Here is a 24,981-nt window from a genome sequence, read left to right on the forward strand (position 1 = left end):
ATTGGGTAAAGCCACTGCCTGCAGTGCTGGCATCCTGTAAGTGCGCTGGTTCGAGTCCTGGCTGCTTCACCTCTGATCCAGCTCTCTGCTATGGCCTGGGGAAACAGTAGGAGATAGCCCAAGTCCTTGGGCCCCTGCACCTGCATGGGAGACCCGGAAGAAGCTCCTGGCTTCTGTCTTCGGATTGGTGCAGCTCTGGCTGTTGTGGCCAATTGGGGAGTGAACCAGCGGATGGAAGACCCTCTCTCTCTCTCTGCCTCTCTCTGCCTCTCCATCTCTCTGTGTGTAATTCTGACTTTCAAATAAATAAATCTTTAAAAAAATAGTTTATAGAGAAGCACAAGGCTAGCGTTGTGGCTCAGCAGGTTGGGACACCACCTGTGGTGCTGGCATTCCATATGATCTATGGTTTGGCTGTTCCTTGCTGGTATGCCTATGAAAGCAGTGGAAAAGAGGTCCCAAGTGCTTAGGCCCCTGCCACACAAGTGGGAGACTCAGTTGGAGTTCCAGGCTCCTGGCTTCAGCCTGGCCCTGCCCCAGCCATTTTTGGCTATTTGTGGAGTGGGCCAGTTGGATGGAGGAGCTTTGTTTCTGTCTCTCTCTCTGTGACTCTGCTTTTCAATTAATAATTTCAAAGAAAAAATGTAGTTAGCTTAAAGAATAATTAATGATGCAAGGATTATATAGTAATGCTAGAAGAATTTAGTCCTTTTAAATTTAGTCATCAAATCCAAATAAAATGTGCTCTGGGTTCACACTAAAAATGACGTTTGGAGATAAGACGTTTTCAGATTTAGTGTTCTAAAGCTATAACTGGAGAAGAAATCTTCAAGAGAGGATTTACTTGTGACTTTGTTTAATTTGGTTTTACTAGTGACAATTTTATTCATAGAAATGGTATATTTTATGAAAAACTTTGGACTATTAATTAAAACTTGATTGTTGTATATAGGCTTGCTTTGTGCCATGAATACATAGAGTGAATGGATCCTTTATTTATTTTAAAGCGTTTAGATTATAGCATTATTTCATTGCCTCCCTAAAGACTGATAATAAGCAAAGTAGTATCTTTTGTTTGAAGGCAAAATTGGTATGTCAGCGTGGACTCTGTGTTGGCAGCAGTTCTATTACCACTCTGGGTGATCCATCTAAAGGTAAGTCTGTAAGTAAAAAGAACCTTTCACAAGATGAAGTGAGATTTAGTTAATTTCATAAGACATCTATGTTGAAAGCCAGTTTTATTAGTGTCAAACAGTTCATAAATTTTATCATCGGCACTTTAAACACATAAATGAGTTTTGAATTTAAAACTTAGAGTATTTTTCAGTTCCAAGAGATTAGTACTGTCCTGAGGAACTCTTCTAAACTATCATAATGGCAATAGGAATAGAGAACAGATGGAACTCACCAAACCCAGCAACTATGGAATGGGAGGAATAAAAGAGAAATTGATTAAAAAAAAAAAAAAAAGGTTTTAAACCTATACCATAGTATGTTGTTAATAGAACAGAGGCACAGAAGGAGAGAAACAGATTGGTCAGGAAGCTGGTGAGTTGAAAGAGAAAAGTAATCTAATGGCTAATATGAATTAGCACTGAATTTTTTTAAACATCTGTTTTCTCATCTGTGAAATCAGTTAAACTACTTTGTATAGTTGTGAGAGTCAAAATAGGAAGTTCTCAGTAGATGACCAGTACTACTTTTGTGAGTTAAATTTGAGAAATAGTGCATTTTTTTAGGTGTTATTGAAACAAAGCCTACAAGGGATAAAATAGTTAGGAAAAGGATGAGAACAAGTATGAGGCTGGGGTTTTAGTTGAAGCCAAGACATTGTTATAGGATATAGTGTAGAAGGAAAAGATGCAAAAGAACAGTACTTTCGGTTAGTTAAAGGGACCAGGATATGGGGAAATGGGAATATTGGATGGAGAATTGGAAAGTAGAATTTCACATAAATAATAAGATCTGAATAGAGGAGTATTTAGTGGTGCTGAGAGCTACAGAATGTGGAGGTCAGGACTGAGAAAAATTATTAGGCTTCATGGCTAGATCTCCACTGACTTTGTTTTTTAAAATAACAGCTTTATCGTGATATAATTCACATTATAGAATTTTCCTATTTAAAGCATAGAGTTCATTGGGTTTTAAAAAAATATATTCACAGAGTTATGCAACTACCACCATGATGAATTTCCATTTTCATTACTGTGAAGTAGAAATCCTCTGGCAGTTAATAGGGACTCCCTGTTTTTCATGATGATCAGCCCTAAAAACTACATTTTACATTTGTAGATTAGCCTGTTCTGGACATTCTGTGTAAATCAAATATATGCAAGTCTTTTTGTGAGTAATTTACTTAGCATGTTTTTGAGGTTCAACCATGTTGTAGCATATATCAATACTTCATTTCTTTCTATGGTATATTTATTATGGTGTATTCTTTTATGTGGGTATACCACATTTTCTTTATGCACTCAAATTTATGGGTACTTTTGGCTTTCATGAATAATTTCATAAAATTCATGTTTGAATTTTTTGTGTGGATAATATTTTCATTTCTCTTGGGTCTGTTAGGAATGGAATCACAGGGTCATGTTTGTAAAACAAAAAAATTTTAACTTACATTCAGCTTATATTTGTAATGGAAATAAAAGGTGATAAATTCATAACCTCAATAACAAAACATGATACATTTTTTCTTCTCTTTTTTCACCCCACTGTCTTCATTATGAAAAATTCAAACATATGGAAAGTAGAGCACATGATGTGGTATACCCAACATCTAAGTTTAACAGATAGTAATTTGCCTTATAGGCTTTACATTTTTTTCCCCTGAAGAATTTGAAAGTAAAATACAACTGAACACCTCAGCTTGAGAGGCTGGCTTCAGTAGACTGGTATGGGTAGAAGTTGGTTGTTCCTGACAAGGCACAATCTTCATAGCACATAGCTGAAGATGATAGTCAAGTAACACTACTGCCTGTATATGTTTTATAGTTTTGGCTTAGATTATAACTGGAAAGTTTTGTGTTAACAGTCTTGTTTCTATTAGTTAAATGTTTTTTTTAGTTTAAAAGCTTATTGATCTTCTCGAGAACACTGTGGTTTCTATGATCCAGGTCTACCTTCCTCTCTTGGGTGACTTATTTGTAACCTGGAACACAAGCGAATGACCACAGATTTATTGCTCATTCTCACTATCACTATGTCAATGCTTTCTCACCCATTGTCTTTTCTATTTCAAAAGGGGGGATATTTGTGAAGTCCATCCTTTCCTCCTTACTTCGACTGCTGCTGTCTTGTTGAGAGCCCCCTTTCCTAATTGGTCTTGATTTTTTTCTCTCTTGATGGGAAATCTGCTTATCAAATGGTTCTCTGCTACCTACAGAATAAAGTCTTAAGCTAATTTTCAAATCATGCGAAGATCTTTACTATCCAGTTCCAACCTTCCTTATCAGCCTCAGCTTTTACCACTTCCTCCTCATTCCCAACACTGGTTTAAGTCCTTAATAGTGTGTGATCCTTTATATTTCCATACTTTTATTCATTCTCCTTTCTACTTAGGATTTCATTCCCCCATCTATTTAAACAATTCCTTTTTTTAAAATCTCACTATTTTATTTTATTTTTTGCCTAAAAACTTCTTTTTTAAGGTATACGAACTTCATGAATTTCATATATAGAAACTTAGGAACATAATGATTCTTCCCACTCAACCCTCCCTTTCACCTGTGTTCCTACCATTCTTCTTTCTCCCTCTTCTTTTTTTTTTTTTTTTTAATTAATTTATTTATTTTTGACAGGCAGAGTGGACAGTGAGAGAGAGAAAGATACAGAGAGAAAGGTCTTCCTTTTTGCCATTGGTTCACCCTCCAATGGCCTCCACGGCTGGCGCTCCGCTGATCCGATGGCAGGAGCCAGATACTTATCCTGGTTTCCCATGGGGTGCAGGGCCCAAGGCCTTGGGCCATCCTCCACTGCACTCCCTGGCCACAGCAGAGAGCTGGCCTGGAAGAGGGGCAACCGGGACAGAATCCGGCGCCCCAACTGGGACTAGAACCCAGTGTGCCGGCGCTGCAAGGCGGAGGATTAGCCTAGTGAGCCGCGGCGCCAGCTCCTTCTCCCTCTTCTATTCCTGTTCTTATTTTTCACTAAGATCTATTTTCAATCAACTTTATACTCATAAGATTAACCCTACACTAAATAACACTACACAAATAGTATGGGGGAAAAAAACTGCTTGCTCCTCAACAGTCAAGACAAAATGCTATTGAGTCATCACATCTCAAAAGTGTTAATTTCACGTCTATAAATTACCTTTTAGGTGCTCTGTTAGCTACCACAGATCAGGGAGAACATATAGTATTTTTGTTTTTGAGACTGGCTTATTTCACTAAGTATAATCATTTCCAGTTGCATCCATTTTGTTGCAAAAGACAGGATTTCATTTATTTTTACCACTGTGTAGTATTCCATGGTATACATATCCCATAATTTCTTTATCCAGTCCTCAGTTGATGCACATCTAGGTTGATTCCGTATCTTAGGTATTGTGAATTGAGCAGCAATAAATATGGGGGTACACATTACTCTTTCATATGCTGATTTCATTTCCTTTGGGTAAACTCCCAAGAGTGGGAAGACTGGGTCAATTGGTAGGTCTATAGTCAGATTTCTGTGATATCTTCATACTGTGTTCCATAGTGCCTGTGCCAGTTTACATTCCTACTAGCAGTGGATTAGGGTACCTCTTCCCCTATATCCTTGCTAGCATTTACAACTCCTTCTTTTCCAGACATTTAATTATATTATTTCTGTACTCATATAGTTCTTCATAACAAGAAAGCTTTTTTTAAAAAGAAAGCTTTTATTTAATAAATATAAATTTCATAGATACAGCTTTAGGAATATAGCAGTTCTTTGCCCTATACTCTCCCTTCTTCCCCCATTCCTATCCCACCTCTTACTCCCTCTCCCATCCCATTCTTCATTAAGATTCATTTTTAATTATCTTTGTATACAGAAGACCAATTCTATACTAAGTAAAGATTTCATCAGTTGGTAGTCACACAAAGTATAAAGTACTGTTTGAAGACAAGTTTTATTGTTCTCATAGTACAACTCATTAAAGAAAGAGGTCCTATGTGGGGAGCAAGTGCACAGTGACTCCTGTTGTTGATTTAACAATTGACACTCTTATGACGTCAGTGATCACCCAGGGCTCTTGTCATGAGCTGCCAAGGCTATGGAAGCCCTTTTTTTTTTTTTTTTTTTAAAGAGTTATTTATTTATTTGAAAGTCAGAGTTACACAGAGAGAGGAGAGGCAGAGAGAGGGAGAGGGAGGTCTTCCATCCACTGGTTCACTCTCCAGCTGGCTGCAATGGCCAGATTTGCGTCATTCTGAAGGCAGGAGCCAGCAGCTTCTTCTGGGTCTCCCATGTGAGTGCAGGGGCCTAAGGACTTGGGTCATCTTCCTCTGCTTTCCCAGGCCACAGCAGAGAGCTGGATTGGAAGTGGAGCGGTCAGGACTTGAAGTGGTGTCCATATGGGATGCCAGTACTTCAGGCAGCGGCCTTACCTACTACGCCACAGCGCCAACCACTATGGTAGCCTTTTGAGTCCACAAACTGTCAGTATTTAGACAGGGCCTTAAGCAAAGTGGAAGCTCTTTCTTCCCTTCAGAGAAAGGTACCTCCTTCTTTCCACTGGGATCTCACTCACAGAGATCTTTCTTGTAGGTCATTTTTTGCCACAGTATCTTGGCTTTCCATGCTTGAAATGCTTCTCATAGTGTCAATTTCACTTCTACAGGTTTTCTTTTAGGTACTCAGTTGTCACAGATCAGGGAGAACATACGATATTTGTCCCTTTGGGACTGGCTTATTTCACTAAGTATGATGTTTTCCAGATTGATCCATTTTGTTGCAAATGGCCAGATTTCATTTTTTTTTTTTTTTTTTACCACTGTGTAGCATTCCATAGAGTACATATCCCATAATTTCTTTATCCAGTCTTCCACTGACGGGCATTTAGGTTGATTCCATAACTTAGCTGTTGTGAACTGAGCTGCAATAAACATGGAGGTGAAGATAGCTCTTTTATTTGCTGACTTCATTTCCCTTGGGTAAATTCTGAGGAGTTGGATGGCTGGGTCGAATGGTAGGACTATATTCAGATTTCTGAGGTATCTCCAAACTGTCTTCCATAGTGACTTAACCAGTTTACATTCCCAACAACAGTGGATTAGGGTGCCTTTTCCCCCATACCCTCTCCAGCATTTGTTGTTTGTTGATTTCTGTATGAAAGCCATTCTAAGTGGGGTGAGGTGAAACCTCATTGTGGTTTTGATTTGCATTTCCCTGACAGCTAGTGATCCTGAACATTTTTTTCTGTGTCTGTTGGCCATTTAGATTTTTGCTTTTGAAAAATGTCTGTTGAAGTCTTTGGTCCATCTCTTAAGTGGGTTGGTTGTTTTGTTGTTGTGGAGTTTCTTGATCTCTTTGTAGATTGTGGTTATTAATCCTTTATAAGTTGTATAGTTTGCACAGAATTTCTCCTGTTCTGCTGATTGCCTCCTCATTTTCCTGTTTCTTTTGCTGTACAGAAACTTCTCAATTTGATATATTCTCAGCTGTAATTTTGGCTTTGTCTGCCTGTGCCTGTGGGGTCTTTGACAAGAAATCTTTGCTTGTGCCTGTATCTTGCAGGGTTTCTGCGATGTTCTGTAATAATTTGATGGTGTCGGGTCGTAGATTTAGGTCTTTAATCCATGCTGAGTGGATTTTTGTGTAAGGTGTCTTGCTTCATGCTTCTGCATGTGGAAATCGAGTTTTCTCAACACCATTTGTTGAAGACTGTCCTTGCACCAGAGATTGGTTTTAGCTCCTTGATCAAATGTAAGTTGGTTGTAGATGTTTGGATTGATTTCTGGTGTTCCTGGTCTGTTCCATTGGTCTATCCATCTGTTTTTGTTCCAGTACCATGCTGTTTTGATTATAGTTGCTGTGTAGTATTTCTTGAAATTCGGTGTTTTGATTCCACCGGCTTTGTTTTTGTTGTATAAGATTGCTTTAGCTATTCGAGGTCTCCTGTGCCTCCATATGAATTTCAGCATCATTATTTTCAGATCTGAGAAGAATGTCTTTGGTATTTTGATTGGTATCTCATTGGATCTGTAAATTGCTTTTGGAAGAATGGACATTTTGATGATATTGATTCTTCCAATCCATGAACATGAAAGATTTTTTCATTTTTTCTAATCTTCTTGTATTTCTTTAATATTTTTTAATTCTCATCATAGAGATCTTTGACATTCTTGGTTAAATTTATTCTAAGGTATTTGATTTTTTTATAGTTATTGTATAACACTTTTTTTTCGACATGAAAAGGATTTTTTTATTCAACTCTTAGCTACTTAGAACATGGAATTGCCAACACATTTCTCACAATGAAGGTTTTATAGCATTCACTGATTTGCAGGTTTTCCTTTTTTTAAAAAATTAAGGCATCATTGTGGGTGACACTGACAAATACAGAAAGAAAAGGAGTGAGAGGCAGATCATGACTCGAGTAGACTGCAGCACATAAGACAATAACTGCAGGCCAAGTACAGAAGATGCTGGAGAAAGGCTACTGAAGCACAAATTAGCCTTTCAGAATTAGTTACCTGGCATTGACTTGGGTCTTATTAAAACATTTATTTATTTTTACTTATTTGAAAGGCATTGAGAGATGGACAGGCAGAGAAAGAGACAGACAGAGATCCTCTATCTGCTGGTTCCCTCCCCAAATGCCTGCAACTGCTGAGGCCCGAGCAGGCTAATTACAGGAGCCTGGAACTCAATTCAGGTGTCTGTCTGTCTCTCTCTCTCTCTCTTTTTTTTTTTTAGAAAACTTTTATTTAATAAATATAAATTTCAAGTGTACAACTTTTGGATTATAGGAGTTTTCCCCCCCATAACCACCCACAAACTATCCTATCTCCCCCTCCATTTCCCATCCCATTCTTCATTAAGATTCATTTTTAATTATCCTTATATACAGAAGATCAACTTAGTGTATACTAAGTAAAGATTTCAACAGTTTGTACCCACACAGACACACAAAGTATAAAGTATTGTTTGAAGACTACTTTTACCATTGATTTTCATAGTATAACACATTAAGGACAGAGATCCTACATGGGGAGTAAGTACACAGTTACTGCTGGGATAACACTACTTTTTGCATTTAGTAATACTTGTTTACATTTCCATGTGCCCTCAGATGCATAATATTCTTGGCAAATACTTAATTAGCTACTAGCTACTGTATGTTGGGCTATGGTATATTTATATTGACAAATATAACCCCTGCCTTAATAGAATTTTTGATCTAGTACAATAAACTTGTTGATGGTAGAGACCTCATTTTTTTTTTTTTTTTTTTTGACAGGCAGAGTGGACAGTGAGAGAGAGACAGAGAAAAAGGTCTTCCTTTTGCCGTTGGTTCACCCTCCAATGGCCTCCACGGCTGGCGCGATGCAGCCGGGGCACCGCGCTGATCCAAAGCCAGGAGCCAGGTGCTTCTCCTGGTCTCCCATGGGGTGCAGGGCCCAAGCACTTGGGCCATCCTCCACTGCACTCCCTGGCCACAGCAGAGAGCTGGCCTGGAAGAGGGGCAACAGGGACAGAATCCAGTGCCCCGACCAGGACTAGAACCTGGTGTGCCAGGGCCACAAGGCGGAAGATTAGCCTATTGAGCTGCTGCGCTGGCGAGACCTCATTTTATTTACTTTTGTATCACTACTTTCTAGTACAAAATCTGCCATATAGTAAGCTTTCAGTGCGTATTATTAAGTAATAAATAAAAATACTGATTTTTTTCCCCCAAAGAGTAAATAGACTACTGTATACCTTTTGGTTGAATGGTTGCACAGAGGGAAAAAACAGACAAATTTTGGATTTTATTTCAGTTCTTGTGCCTGATTAGAAAATGTATTATCAAGCAGATATTTTTTAGCTTTGTTTCCATAAGTTTAGAATATCACAGTGGCTCTCTAAAAGGTGTGCAGTATCAAAACAAATTTTTTAAAAAACTCATTTGTCCTTTGTTATTCTTGTTTAATTAAAAATATTCACTTGTGAATTATATCAGTATTCTTTTTAAAGTGTAAATTAATCTGTATCTTATACTTTTATAGGTGTATACGTTTCGAAATACTCAGATTATCTTCATCCAAGACCGTGGTATCATGGGAAATCTGGCTATATTGTAATATTTAACCTAATTAAGGTAAAACCCAGATGTGTTTTTTATGTAATTTTTTCATAAAAACTGAAAGTCATCCACCTGTGATGTTCTTTCTAGATTGTTAGGTAAATATAGTACTACCCTGCCAAAGGTGGTTATCTAAGTGCAGGGAAAACAAAAATGTTTTACTTTAAAAACAAAACTTGGGGCCCAGGTTGTGGCACGGTGAGCTAAGCAGCAGCCTTCAACACCAGTATCCGTATTGGAAAGCTGGTTCTAGTCCTGGCTGCTCTGCTGCTGATCCAGCGTCCTGCTACTGCACCTAGTAAAAGCAGTGAAAGCTGTGCCGAGTGCTTGGGCCCCGTCTGGGAGACCAGGATGGAGTTCCTGGCTCCTAATGTCAACCTAGCCCAGCCCTTGCTGTTGTGGCCACTTGGATAGTGAACCAGAGGATAGAACTCTCTTGTCTCTCTCTTTCTCTCTCTGTAACTCTGCCTTTCAAATAAAATACAGTTTTTGAAAATCTCTACTGTCTTTATCAAAGGTTGCTCTACCAGACAAAAGAAAGGAAAACTTTTCAGTGAAAGTCCTTTTTATTATTTTCAAGTTTAAAATAATTCACAGATAATTTGTTAAACCAACAGAGAAAAAAAAATTTTTTTAAAGATTTATTACTTGAGGCCGGTGCTGTGGTGCAGTGGGTTAATACCCTGGCCTGAAGCACCGGCATCCCATATGGGCGCTGGTTCGAGACCCAGCTGCTCCACTTCCAATCCTGCTCTCTGCTAGGGCCTGGTAAAGCAGTAGAAGATGGCCCAAGTCCTTGGGCCCCTCTACCTGGATGGGAGACCTGGAAGCTCCTGGCTTTGGATTGGCACAGCTCCAGCTATTGCAGCCAGTTGGGGAGTGAACCATCGGCTGGAAGACCTCTCTCTCTCTCTCTCTCTCTCTGCCTCTCCTCTCTCTCTCTCTGTGTGTAACTCTGACTTTCAAATAAATAAATAAACCTTAAAAAAAAAAAAAAGATTTATTACTGTCTCCCAGGCACATTAGCAGAAAACTCAGTTGGAAGCAGAGTAGCCACAACTCAAACCAGAAATTCCAGTATGGACTGAAGGCATCCCAAGCAGCAGCTTAGCTTGCTACATAGTAACTCCCACTCCTTGTGGTATATTTTTACTTATTTAAAAGGCAGAGAAACGGCTTTCGTCACTGAATCACACCCAAAATACCTGCAATAGCTAGGGCTGGGCAGAGCCAAAGCCAGGATCCCAGAACTTAGTCGGGGTTTTACAAGTGGCTGGGAAAGACCCAAGAAGTCTGCTGCCTCCCAAGTGATGCATTAGCAGGAAGCCAGGGTGGAATTAGAGATGGGACATCGATCTAGGTACTCTACTATGATTTAGCCACTACTGCTGAATGCTTGCCTGACAACCACATTATAAGCATGAAATAATAGAAAACAAGTATTTGCTCATAGAATGAGATTACAGTTATAAAATGTGAATTTAGAAAACAATATGTCTGGTTTAAATTGTCAAAAAAATTTTTTCTTGTTTTTTAAGATTTATTTATTTATTTGAAAGGCAGAGTTACAGAGAAAGAGAGAGGGAAAGACAGAGAGAGATCTTCTGTCTGCTGGTTCACTTCCCAAATGGCCGCATTAGCTGGAGCTGGGCCCATCCAAAGCCAGGAGCCAAGAGCCTCTTCTGGGTCTCCCACATGGTTGCAGGGCCCAAGAACTTGGGCCATCTTCCACTGCTTTCCTAGGCACATTAGCAGGGAGCTGGATTGGAAGTGGAGCAGCCAGGACTTGAACTGGTACCCATATAGGATGCTGGTGCCACTTCCCACCACACTACAGTGCCAGCCCCCAAATAAGTGGTCTTTATTCTTAAGACATCCAGACTTGGTTCACAGCGTTATGTGGTACCTAGAACTGATCATCTCACAAATTTTTAAATTCCTAAATAGTGCAGCTTAAGTGAAATAAGCCAATTAGAACTGTTGAACAAATAATAGGAAAGATAATTGTGGGTAGGCATTTTGAAGTTATTTCTGTGGTTTTGTTTTTATTTTTGTTTTATTTTTTCTATCTAGAAACTTTTTATTTAAGGTATACAAATTAAGAAGATAGTGATTCTTCCCACGCTACCCTCTACCCACACTCCCACCTTTCTTTTTCCTCCCTCTCCTATTCCCACCCTTATTTCTTACAAAGATCTATTTTCAGCTAACTTTATACTCTTAAGATTAACCCTACATTAAGTGAAGAGTTCAACAAATAGTGTGGAAAAAAAACCCACTGTTCCTCATCAGTTGAGACAAAGGCTGTTCAAAATTATCACTTCCATAGATTACCTTTTAGGTACTCTATTATTTACCACAGATCAGGGAGAACATATGGTATTTGGATAATGGTTTCCAGTTGCATCCATTTTGTTGCAAATGACAGGATTTTTTCTGCTATGTAGTATTCCATAGTGTACATATCCCATAATTTCTTTATGTAGTCTTCAGCTAATAAGACATCTGGGTTAATTCCATATCTTAGGTATTGTGAATTGAGCAGCAATAAACATGCAGGTACAGATCACTCTTTGATATGCTGATTTCATTTCCTTTTGGTAAATTCCCAATAGTGAGATGGCTGGGTCATATGTTAGGTCTATATTCAGATTTCTGAGGTATCTCCATACTGTGTTCCACAGTGGCTGTACCAGTCTACATTCTCACCAGCAGTGGATTAGGGTACCTTTTTATTTTACATCTTTGCCAGCATTGTTGTTAAGCTGATTTCTGTATGAAAGTAAATCTAACTGGGGTGATGACTCGTGATGCTCAGCAGTTTTTCATGTGTCCGTTAGCCGTTTGATTTTCCTCTTTGGAAAACTGCCTGTTCAAGTCCTTTGCCCATTTCCTTACTGGATTGTTTATTTTGTTGTTGTTGAGTTTTTAGAGCTCTTTATAAATTCTGAATATTAATCTTTTATCAGTTGCAGAGTTTGCAAATATTTTCCCATATTTTGCTGGTTGCCTCTTCACTTTGCAGTATTTTTTGCAGTGCAGAAGCTTCTCATTTGTCAAATTTGGCTTTGATTACCTGTGCTTCTGGTGTCTTTTCCAAGAAGTCTTTGCCTATGTCAGTCTTACAGAGTTTCCCCAATGTTCTCTAGTAATTTGATGATATTGGATCATAGATTTAGGACTTTGATCCATTTTGAGAAGATTTTTGTGTAAGGTGTAAGGTAGGGGCCTTGCTTCATACTTCTGCATGAAGAGATCCAGTTTTCCCAGCACCACTTGTTGAAGAGACCGTTCTTGCTCCAGGGATCAATTTTAGCTCCTTTGTCAAAGGTAAGTTGGCTATAGATGTGTGGATTGACTTCAGGAGTTTCCATCCTGTTCCATTGGTCTACACGTCTATTTCTGTGCCAGTACCCAGCTGTTTTGATTATGACTGCTGTGTAGTATGTCTTGAGATCTGATGCCTCTGGCCATGTTTGTGTTGTGTTGTTTAAGACTGCTTTAGCTATTCGGGGTCTCTTGTGTTTCCATATGAATTTTAGCATTGCTTTTTCTAGATCTCAGAAGAATATTGTTGCTATTTTGATTGGGATTGTATTAAATCTGTAAATTGTTTTCAGTTTTCCCCATTCAATAGGACGTTGGCTGTGGGTTTGTCAGAAATTGCCTTGATTGTGTTGAGGAATGTTCCTTCTATACCCAGTTTGCTTACAGTTTTCATCATAAAGGCGTGTTGTATTTTATTAAATATTTTCTTGGCATCTATTGAGATAATCATATGGTTTTTTAAAAAGATTTATTTGTTGTTTATTTGAAAGTTAGAGTTACACAGAGAAGGAAAGGCAGAGAGAGAGAGAGAGAGAGAGAGAGAGAGATCTTCCATCCACTGGTTCACTCCCTAGTTGGCTGCAACAGCCGGAGCTGTGCTGATCTGAAGCCAGGAAGCAGGAGCTTCCTTCAGGTCTCCCATGCATATGCAGGAGCCCAAGGACTTGGGCCATCTTCTACTGCTTTCCCAGGCCATAGCAGAAAGCTGGATTGGAAGTGGAGCAGCCGTGTCTCGAACCAGCACCCATATGGGATGCCTGCACTGCAGGTGGTGGCTTGACCTGCTATGCCACAGCACCAGCCTCCATATGGTTTTTGTTCTTCAGTTTGTTAATGTGATGTATCACATGATTGATTTGCAAATGTTGAACCATCCCTGCATACCAGTGGTAAATCCTGCTTGGTTGGGTGAATGATCTTTCTGGTTTGTTGTTGAATTAGATTGGTTTGTATTTTGTTGAGGATTTTTACATCTGTGTTCATTAGGTTAATTGGTCTGTAGTTTTCTTTCTCTATGTTATCTCTTTCTGGTTTAGGAATAAGGTGATGCTGGCTTCATAGGAGTTTGGGATGATTCTCTCCCTTTGAATTGTATTGAATAGCTTGAGAAGAATTGGAGTTAGTTCTTCTCTATCTGGTGGAATTCATCAGTGAAGCCATCTGGTTCTGGACATTCTTTGTTGGAAGGGTCTTTATTACTGATTCAATCTCTGTCTTGGTTATTGGTCTGCGTAGGTTTCTATATCTTCATGGCTCAATTTTGATAGGCTGTATATGTCTAGGAATCTGTCCATTTCTTTTAGGTCTCCCGATTTGTTGGCATACAGCTCTTTATAGTAATTTCCTAATGATTCTTTTTATTTCTGTGGTGTCTGTTGTTACATTTCCTTTTTCATCTCCAATTTTATTAATTTGGGTCTTCTTCCCCCTTTTTTTTCTTAATTAGTTGGGCCAATGGTCTGTCGATTTTGTTTATTTTTTCAAAAAAAGCAGCTCTTTGTTTTACTAATATTTTGTTTTTCTTCTTTTGGTTTGAATTTTGTTTATTTCTTCTCTAATTTTAATTATTTCTTTTCTCCTACTAATTTGAGGTTCAGTTTGTTGTTTTTCTAGGTCGTTGGGATGCATTGGATAGCCATTTATTTGGTGCCTTTCTAGTTTCTTGATGTAGGCACCAATTGCTATAAACTTACCTCTTAATACTGCTTTTGCTATATCCCATAAGTTTTGATATGTTGTATTGTCTTCATTTCCAGAAATTTTTTTATTTCTCCTATGATCCACTATTCATTTAGAAGCATGTTGTCCAGTCTCCATGTGTTTGCCTAATTTCTAGAGGATCTTGAGTTGCTGATTTCCAGCTTCATTCCATTGTAGTTCAAGAAGATGCATGGTATTTTTTTTTTTTTTTAATTTGCTGAGGGCTTGCTTTATGGGCTAGCATGTGATCTATTCTAGAGAAACCAATGCAATTGGTGAGAAGACTGTGTATTCTGCAACTGTGGGATGAAAAGTTCTGTAGAATGGCTGGCACCGCAGCTCAATAGGCTAATCCTCCGCCTTGTGGCCCTGGCACACCAGGTTCTAGTCCTGGTCGGGGCACTGGATTCTGTCCCTGTTGCCCCTCTTCCAGGCCAGCTCTCTGCTGTGGCCAGGGAGTGCAGTGGAGGATGGCCCAAGTGCTTGGGCCCTGCACCCCATGGGAGACCAGGAGAAGCACCTGGCTCCTGGCTTTGGATCAGCGCGGTGCCCCGGCCGCATTGCGCCAGCCGTGGCGGCCATTGGAGGGTGAACCAATGGCAAAAGGAAGACCTTTTTCTCTGTCTCTCTCTCTGTCACTGTCCACTCTGCCCGCCCCCCGCCAAAAAAAAAAAAAAAAAGTTCTGTAGAAATCAGTTAGGTCCTTTTGGTCTATAGTGTTGATTAACTCTGTTGTTTCGTTGTTGATGATCTGTCCATTGCTGAAAGTGGGGTATTGGAGTTTCCCATTACAATTGTATTGTATGTCTCACTTTAAATCTATTAACATTTGTTTTAAATAGCCAGGCACCCTGTAATTGTTATTATTATAGTTACATGTTCCTGTTGAATTGATCCCTTAATCATTGCATAGTGTTGTTTTTGTTTTAGTTTCCTTGGTATCTCAAAATCTTTGATTATAGAACCAATCCTTTTTTTTTTTTAAAGTATGAACTATTTCAACATTCCTTAAAAACTGGAGGGAAAATAACATTGCTTTGAAGTACAAACACTGCTTTTTCTCTATTAATATTTTTTCTGTTCTCTGATAAATTATACAGTTCTGCTACAGAAGTATTCCTAACAAGTCAGATAAACATTTGATTTTTTTCACTTTGGTTGGATTGTACCTCAGCATTTGTTTCTTGACTTGTAAACCCACCCATATGGCTGAAGGTTGCTTTTCAAGTTTTTGGTTGTACACTCTCAATCTTCCTTTTGGCTTCTCAAAATCAAGACATACTCAGGGGGGCCGGGGCTGTGGCGTAGCGGGTAAGGCTGCCTCCTTAAGTGCCAGCATCCCATGTGGGTGCTAGTTGGAGTCATGGCTGCTCCACTTCTGATCCAGCTCTTTGCGATGGCCTGGGAAAGTAGTAGAAGATGGCCCAAGTCCTTGGGCCCCTACACTTGCATGGGAGACCCGGAAGAAGCTCCTGACTCCTGGCTTCGGATTGGTGCAGCTCCGGCCATTGTATCCAACTGCAGAGTGAACCAGCGGATGGAAGGCCTCTCTCTCTCTCTCTCTCTCTCTGCGTAACTCTGACTTTCAAATAAATAAATAAATCTTTAAAGAAAAAAAGATATACTCAGTGCCATAGGTATGAATGCTTATTCTGTACAGTACTGTTTATATTCTTCGGCTTCTTAGTATTGCCTTTGGTGGTGTATAAATGCAGAGGACTCTTTTTAAAGTAACTATATTGTTATAAAAGTTGTCTATAATTTCTTGCCTCACTTTGGTATATATGGTATATATTTTGCACATTTAAATTTTTCCCTTACATATATATTTATTTAAACCCACAAAAGAGTTTATAATGCATACACTTAGGTGCATATTCTTTAACTTAACATTACGTTGTAAACATTTTCTAATGTCATAGTACTCAAAACTGCTTTTTGTGGCCAGTGTTGTGGTGTAGCCTGTTAAACTGCCTCCTGCAATACCAGCATTTTGTATAGACGCAGGTTTGAGTCCTGGCTGCTCCATTTCCAGCCTAGCTCCATGCTAATGTGCCACAGAAAGCAGCGGAAGATGGCCCAAGTCCTTGGGCCCCTGTGCCCTCATGGGAGACCTGGAAGAAGCTCCTGGACATGGCCTGGCCCACCCTCAGCTGTTGCAGCCAGTTTGGGAGTGAACCAGGCGATAGAACATTCTCTCTGTCTGTCTTTGTATGTTTCCCACTCTCTGTGTAACTCTTTCAAATAAAAAGTTTTATCTTTTGTTTGTTTATTTAAGTAATTATGATATGTCATCTTATGGTAACTTTGAATTTTTTCTTTTTCCTTTTTGTGAGACTTGTAATTCTAATGAAGGGAAATATAGAATGAGAAATACTGTTGGCTTTTCCAGTGATCAGGGCCAACCACCTGTTAAGTACTTTACTACTTACTTACTCCTTGCTGATTTATTGGGCCCTGCCACAATAGAAGTATCTTAGTCTATAATTACAATAGATAATACTAAGTTTAGAAACACATCTGTTGAAATTTTAGATTTCATTTGTCATCTTTTATATTCAGTCACTGAAGAACCATTCAATAAGTATAACGTAAAATTTGGTGGACTGTGTAGGCTTTCTCTTAAAGAAGTGGTTCTCTTATGTTTGTTGTAATTCGCATGTTCCTTTTTTTTTTTTTTTTAAGATTTATTTTATTTATTTGAAAGAGTTACATAGAGAGGTAGAGACAGAGAGAGAGGTTTTCCATCTGCTGGTTCACTCCCCAGCTGGCCGCAGTGGCTGGAGCTGCACCAATCCAAAGCCAGGAGCCTGGAGCTTCTTCCAGGTCTCCCAAGGACTTGGGCCATCTTCTACTGCTTTCCCAGGCCATAGCAGAGAGCTGGATTGGAAGAGGAGAAGCTGGGACTTGAACCTGCTCCCATATGGGATGCTGGCGCTTCAGGCCAGGGCTTGAACCCGCTGTGCCACAGCGCCGACCCTTCACATGTTGCTTTGATATTGTATAAAAGCCACAGACGTTTGTCTCAGAAAAATGCCAAAACAAGATTTTTTTAATGCAATTTTAAGGGGTTCATGGGTAATTAGAGTGTTTCTGTCCTTAAGATAATTGTTTCTCCAAGAAGGATAGCTCATAGCATAGTTACTGGTAGTGAAAACACATCCACGTCATTAGACTACTTTTTTGTTTTTCCTTTTTTGTTTTAAATGAATCATAGAGTGAGAGTTACTGCTCTTCAAAGACATCTGATTTGTTTTCATGTTTTCATTCTAGGGAAAAGTCAAGTTTGTGTCTGAGAATTACACGACTAACTATACTAGGCCATCTTCTGGCTATGATTGCCACGTGGCTGCAGATACAAACAAGGTTTCTCATAAGACGAGTCATTTTCGTGCCTTTGAATTGAGTCAGGTATAGTACCTTTGATAATACCCAAGGTGTATTTCTGATTCTAATGTGTTAAATTTCAGGGCTGCGTGGGGTTTTGATTAAACTTGATACGTATGCAATTCCATTGTGCTACTCTAATACTTAATCTTCTTCTTTCAGTATTACCTCTATGAACTTTCAGGGAGTACTGTTACTAAGCGACCAAGACAGCTCTGTCCTTATGTAATTGTAGCTTTTAAGTACAGGGAACCTAAAATGATGGCAGCATCTGTTCATAAAAGCATGTAAGTAATTATGTACATACTTAGTTTTACTGGACTAGTTTCTTTTGCTCTTTTTTTATATAAAATAAAAATTATTATTTTCTTTTCTAGACCTGAACTCACTGAAAATGGTAAGAAATTACCTCATTGGTTCTTTTGTTCATTTGTTCTTTTTTTTTCTTCATTCAAATGATCTTTTTTTCACTCTCATTTCTTGAAGTTCTTGTTCCTCCATGGAAAGGGAAATTAATTATTGGAGGTTATATGCTATGTGATATAACACTTCGGTCCACTTATGGTATGGTAATTCCAACACAACTGTAAGTACTAAATTTTGTGTTCTCTACCTAATGCCTGAATTAAATAACTTTCTAAATTATTTTGAGGTCTTGATAAATAGCTTTGGTGTGAAATATAGGAATTGTACTTGAGTTTAGATTAGGACACATTTGGTAGATGTGCAGAGAACAGGGCCATGATACAGGAGACCTAAATTCTAATCCTTTAATGGGTAAATGAACTCTCAAGATAAATTATTTGAAAGTAGAAGCTTGATTTTCCATAAAAAGTAAATCAGATTTGCTTGGGTCATAGGTATATCAGATTATAGCCACTTAATCCTCTTATTGTGTATTATGATTTACAATACCTTATTTTCTGATTTTCATGATTCTCTTAGAAAAATATTAAAATATCTGTTAAACATATTTATATTATAATGAATATTTTCTCTTGAGGAATTGTGAAAGACATCTTCTGAAATATTTTTTTTATCCTGTTCTTAATTTGTACCCCAAACCACTTAAAGACGTAATTTAATTGATGTAGAAGGTAAAATTGATGTGCTCTTAGGATTCATTATCTTTTTATTAGCCTTTTGTAAGCCATGGCATGGGTATTATAAAATAAAGTAAGAATTCTGTAAATAAATAAATGAAAAAGAACTTTTTATTAGTAAAATGCAACCAAAATATATGGAAAGGAAGGCAGCTGTTTGGACTAACGATTAAAAAAAATTGTTTAACTTGAAAGGTAGTTATGGAGAGAGAAATTGAGAGAGATTGATCTTGCATTTGCTGGTTCACCCTTCACATGTCTATAATGGCTGGGGCTGGGCCAAGCCAAAGCCTGGAACCAGGAGGTACAGGGTCCCAAGCACTTGGGCCATTCTCTGCTTTTTTTACATAGCCTAATGTTGAAGACACCCACATCCATATCAGAGTGTGTGGATTTCATACCCAGTTTCAGCTTCTGACTTGAGCCTTTTGCTAATGTAGACCATGGGAGGCAGTTGTAATGGCCTAAGTTACTGACACCCATAAAGGAGACTTGGGTTGAGTTCCTGGCTCCTAGCTTCATCCTGGCCTCAGCCCAGTTATTGAGGTATCCAGAAAACTGAACCAACAGATGGTAGCATGCTCACTTGCTCACTCTTTCTTTCCCTCTGTTCTTGCCTATCTTCTTTCTTCCCTTCCTTCCTGTTTTCCCCCCTCCCTTCATTGCTTCCTTTCACTCCTTCTCCTACTCTCTTTCTCCCCTCCTCTCCGTCCCTCCCTCTTCTCCTCTCTCCTTCAATTAATCAATCAATAAAATGTAAAAGGAATGACAGAATTAGAGAAACACTATTTGGCAACAACATAAGTCAATCAGTGGATGCTAAAAATAATAGATGAAAGTTTGATTTTTGCATACCTTAGAGTATCTCTCCACAACTTGCTTGTTAATCATGAAGGAAAAAATAGACACTTCCTGGTGGAGAACACAGTCAGATACCATACCAATTTAAGGGGTTAAGTTATTGCTGTTAATGGAATGCATGCCATGTGCTTCCTTGTATGACACACAGAGAATGACACTATTTCTTCTGACTTTGGGTCTTCCTGTCAATCTAATTAGGAGGAAACAGTAGCTGTACCAGATTTTTTTTTTTTAAGATTATTTATTTGCAAGTCAGAGTTACACAGAGAGAAGAGAGGCAGAGAGAGAGAGAGAGAGAGAGAGAGAGAGAGAGAGAGGTCTCCCATCCGATGGTTCACTCCCCAGATGGCCGCAATGGCTGGAGCTATGTCGATCCAAAGCCAGGAGCCAGGAGCTTCTTCTGAGTCTCCCATGTGGGTGCAGGGGCCCAAGGACTTAGGCCATCCTCTACTGTTTTCCCAGGCCTTAGCAGAGAGCTGGATTGGAAGTGGAGCAGCTGGGTCTTGAACCGGCGCCCATATGGGATGCCAGTGCTTCAGGCCAAAGTGTTAACCCACTGTGCCACAGTGCCAGCCCCAGCTCTACTAGATTGAGAGGTGTTGTGCAAACTGGTCTGTATTCTACAGAATGTCAAGGTCACTAAAGATTAAAAAAAAAAAAAAAAGACTAAGAAACTATTCGATAAAGAAGCATAATAAAATGCATTATGTTATTATGTTAGGTATATGTGCCTATGTGTTGGGTGTTTTTTTCTGTTTTTTTTCTTTTTTTTTTTTTTTTGCCGTGAAAGATTTTAGTGAGATGCTTGTGAAATCTTGAATATGATACAGGTTAAGTAACAATGTTATATCATTGTGAATTTCTTGATTTTGTTAATTGATTTGTGATTTAACAAGAAAATTTCCTTTTTAAAGGAAACAAATATTTGGGCTAAGAGGATATTAGGTTTGCATCTCACTCTCCAGGATTCAGAAAAAATTGTGTGTGTGTTTACAGAAATAATGACAAAGTGAACGTGATGTGGTATTCTTTTGACATTTATGGAAGAATATAAAAGAAAATTCTTTGTATGTGGTATCTAAAAAAGTTCATGGAAAATTGAATTAAAATACAAGTTTAGGGGCAGGCATTTGGCCTAGCAATTAAGATGCTGCTTGGGACACCTGCATCCCATACTGGAATGCCTAGGTTCAGGTTCTAGCTCTGCTTCCCTTTCTAGCTTCCTGCTCATGTGTATCCAGGAAGGAAGCAGGTAATGGCTCGGGTAGTTGACTGCCTGCTACCCACATGGGAGAACCAGATTGTGTGTTTAATTCCTGACTTAGGCCTGGAACAGTCCTGGCTTCAGGCAGACTTGGCCTGCAAGCATTTGGGGGAGTGAACCACTGAATGAATTATTGTTCTCGTCTTCCCTCCCCTTCTTTGCCTCCCCTCCCCTCTCTTCTCCTCTGCTTTCTCTCTCTCTCTTTCTCTCTCAAACACACACATACACACACATAAACAGATAAAATACATAAATAAAATTTTTGAAAGAAAAACAAACTTAGTTTGGTGCAAAATATTTTGAAATCCATGCATAGTTTGTTTCACAATATGCATTTTCTAAGAGCTTTTCAATGGTCCTGTGTAAATATTTCTTTGCCATATTTAGATATTGTGGTCGTACCAAAAATATATATATTTAAAAAATGTGAACATATTTGCAGACCATAGTCTATGGGGCATGTATTTGAAAATCTGAACTATTTATAACTATGTTTTTAACCTGTGGTTATTGTATTATGTATTAAATTTATGTTAAAAAACCAAAATATTTTATATGATTTGATATTGTTTTGTTTTTTAGACCACCGGAGCTAGATTTTAAATATGTAATGAAAGTGTCTTCTTTGAAAAAAAGACTCCCAGAAGCTGCTTTTAAAAAACAGAATTACTTGACACAGAAAGGTCTGTTTTGTTGAAATGTAATGCCACACTGCATGTCCTGGTCTTTATTCCAGTTATTTTCCACTCTGCCTCCAAATGTACATATACTTTTGTTTCATTCCAAGTGATTTTTAAGAGACTTTTTTTGAAAGTTCTGGAGTTGCTATGTTCTTAAGTTTCTTCGAAACTGAAAGGTGGTTTAACTAAGCTGACAAAGACTAGTTTTAATGTAGAATACTGAGGAAATTAAGAAGCTAGAAACCCATACTCATTCCTCTCAAGGAGAACAGAGTTTTTATTTTTGTTTTTACTTATTTAATTCTGAATTCCATGAAAAAAAATTAGAAGAAAATTTATTGCTCTTTTAGGTTAATTCTTGCAACTTGAAGTGTATTTTATTTAAATAGTATTTAATTGTCATGGGAATCTCATAGGAGTGTCAGTTAGTATGAGAACATTGTTTTAAAATAATTATTTCAGTAACCTTTAATTAAGGAGTTTTATAACCAGGAATAATAAGTTGTAAAGGATTTTTTTTTAGTAGTTGTCCTAGTTCTTTAATTTTTGTAATAAATTAATAAATTATAAAAGCAATGCATATTAAAAATAAGAAATTTTCTGATTTTTCTTTACAGTCTGTTGCCAAGATTTATGCTTCAGTTTGTATGATGTGGAACTGTCAAACAGACAAGGGGAAAAAATAGATAAGCTAATAGAATATATTAAAAATAAGCAGTTGGTAAGAATCATTTATTTAAAATACAATTTTTAATTGAAAAATTGATCTCTAAATATTTGTTGGCTGTATCTCAATTGAGTTATTGTGGCTTGCTGAATTTTCATTATTTAATATTTACTAACATTTTCATCTCCTTTGTATTTATTTGAAAGATTATTTATTTATTTTAAAAGTCAGAGTTATAGAGAAAGGGAGAGACATAACTGCCAGCGTTAAAACCAGGCTGAAGCTAGGAGCCAGGAGCTCTCTCCAGGTTACCTTTGTGGGTGGTAGGAGCCCAAACACTTGGACCATCTTCGGCTACTTTTCCCATGCCATTAGAAAGAAACTGGATCAGAAATGGAGCAGTCAGGACCCAAAGGGTGCCATATGGCATGCCGGTGTTGTCCTTTACCCGCTATGCCACAAAGCCTGTCTCTCCTTTGTATCTCACTTTACTCTTGTGTCTTTCTAGTCAGTTTATACTCTCAACTGTAAGAAAATAAGGACAGTTTTCTCAGTCTTTATTGTTATTTTTGGGTTTTGGCAGAATTGAATTACATCTCCAATATTTCTGCGTTAATCAAAGGACCACTTGTGAGATACTTCTTTTTTTTTCCTTTTAAATTAGCATAGTCCTTTTCTATATTTGAAAATTAAAAGTAAGAAAGTCCAAAAATATTTTCAGAAAATGCAGTTGGTGAAGGAATTGCTCATGAGTGTTTATGGTTGTAAGAATAGTCAAGATTTGGGGGTGGCACTGTGGCTTAAAAGGTTAAGCCTCCACCTGCAGTGCCGTTATCTCATTTGGGTGCCAGTTCAAGTGCTGGCTGCTCTGCTTCTTATCCAGGTCTCTGCAAAAGTGCCTGGAAAAGCAGAGGAAGGTGGCCCACGTACTTGGGCCCCTGCACCCATGTAGGAGACTCAGAAGAAGCTCCTGACTCCTGGCTTCATTCTGGCCCAGCCCCAGCCATTGTGGGCATTTGGGGAGTGAACCAGCAAATAGAAGATCTCTCCCTCTCTCTCTCCTTCTCTCTCTCTCTAGCTTTCAAATTAATAAATCTTAAAATAATAGTCAAAATTTAGTGCTGCTTTTGCTTTGAAAGTTGTTTATTAGTAAAAGTTATTGATAGAAATTACATATCACTTATGGTCCTTTCCCAACAGTGCTCAATGTTTTGTATTATGAATTTTTTTTTTTATTCCTCTGTCTCTCCAGCTAGACCGTGAGTTTTTGAGATTGGGTATTACGCCTTAATCATCTGTGATACATTAGTGCTTAATGTATGGTGAGCAAGCAATCTGTCCTTTGAAGAAAGTATGTGGGGTTATGTCTAGAACCTTGAATTTGAGAACAATACAGAACAAGGTCTCTTTAAGATGTTGTTAAGGACATGTAGGACTGTTTTTTCATTTGCATTGGACAGAGGCTTGAAATAGATGTTTAAGAGATTATGATTTCTCACAAAGGCTAAAATAGGAACTTTATACAGCTTTTTCAGTACACAGTTTGAGACACTGATAAGATAAACATGCATTTGTTTTATTTCTTTGTATTTTGGAAGATAGAAATGCATGAGCTTAATGAGCTTTCATTTGTATTACAAAACTAAAATGGAGAACAAGGTAGAACTTTATTGTCACTGTCCTTTTTTATGTTAGCAGAAAATAAAATAGTTTAAAGGTTTAATAGATCCCAAAGTCATGGGATATATAATTATTAATATTCAGTATTCTGAATATTCATTAATTCCTGGATGTCTAACATGTTCTAGACTAGGAGCAAGGATACAGAATAGTCCCTAAGTCATAGTTCCCATAAGTCAAGGAGCTTATAAAACTATAGAAAAGAAAAAAATGTAAGTTCAAATGCTATAAAACTTACAGGAGCTATAGTGGAAATGTATTGAAACTCAAGATAGTTGATTCTTCTTATAAGTGAGCTATCAGTGTCAAAACTGAGTTGTGATAATTAGAAAAGGTATTTATTTCATGTTTTCTTTGTGATTGAATAGTTTGTTGATTTATCATATTTGTAGGTTTAAGTCCTGTCGGGTTTGAAATGTTTTATTCTATAAAATGGCATGTTTTGTTTAGGTATCTTTTTAACTAAAAATTACATGAACATTGAATTTTACCTTTGTTATGGGCATGTAAGTTTTTGAAATGGTAAACCATAGAAAAGAACTTTAACTGCATGATTTAGAGTGACAGCTTTTAGAAAACTTTCCTGCTGTCTAAGGACAGAATTCCCCATGTAATGAAAATACTAAAATGTAAATTTTTTTCCTCCAAGATTTTTTTTTTTTTTTTTGTACAGGCAGAGTGGACAGTGAGAGACAGAGACAGAGAGAAAGGTCTTCCTTTGCCGTTGGTTCACCCTCCAATGGCTGCCGCGGCCGGCGCACCGCGCTGATCCGAAGCCAGGAGCAGGGTGCTTCTCCTGGTCTCCCATGGGGTGCAGGGCCCAAGTACTTGGGCCATCCTCCACTGCACTCCCAGGCCACAGCAGAGAGCTGGCCTGGAAGAGGGGCAACCGGGACAGAATCTGGCGCCCCGACTGGGACTAGAACCCGGTGTGCCGGCGCCGCAAGGTGGAGGATTAGCCTAGTGAGCCGCGGTGCCGGCCCAAGATATTTTTTCATGAGCTCAATATTCCACTAAAGACTATGGTAGAGAGGCAAAATAGAAAGAAACTC

At 38.3% G+C, this 24,981-nt stretch overlaps 1 protein-coding gene across 30 annotated transcripts in view; it reads left to right on the plus strand.

Moving 5' to 3' along the window:
• Nucleotides 1–24,981, plus strand: part of TASOR2 (transcription activation suppressor family member 2) — an 85,210-nt gene that overhangs the window by 24,679 nt on the left and 35,550 nt on the right. For 9 of the 30 annotated variants that reach the window (XM_089312397.1, XM_089312398.1, XM_070055832.2 and 6 more), the window contains 8 exons: nucleotides 1,082–1,154; nucleotides 9,183–9,274; nucleotides 17,561–17,698; nucleotides 17,837–17,961; nucleotides 18,052–18,071; nucleotides 18,161–18,260; nucleotides 21,485–21,585; nucleotides 22,200–22,303. In XM_089312397.1, coding sequence (XP_089168523.1) covers nucleotides 1,082–1,154; nucleotides 9,183–9,274; nucleotides 17,561–17,698; nucleotides 17,837–17,961; nucleotides 18,052–18,071; nucleotides 18,161–18,260; nucleotides 21,485–21,585; nucleotides 22,200–22,303 — 753 coding nt within the window. Of the gene's footprint in view, nucleotides 1–1,065; nucleotides 1,155–9,182; nucleotides 9,275–12,432; nucleotides 12,590–17,560; nucleotides 17,699–17,836; nucleotides 17,962–18,051; nucleotides 18,072–18,160; nucleotides 18,261–21,484; nucleotides 21,586–22,199; nucleotides 22,304–24,981 lie in introns of those variants that run through there. The other 21 variants (XM_070055826.2, XM_070055827.2, XM_089312406.1 and 18 more) reach the window with 6 other exon arrangements.

This window comes from Oryctolagus cuniculus, chromosome 13 (genome assembly GCF_051225735.1).
Source record: "Oryctolagus cuniculus isolate XC-2025 breed Fujian yellow rabbit chromosome 13, ASM5122573v1, whole genome shotgun sequence".
NCBI lineage: Eukaryota > Metazoa > Chordata > Mammalia > Lagomorpha > Leporidae > Oryctolagus > Oryctolagus cuniculus.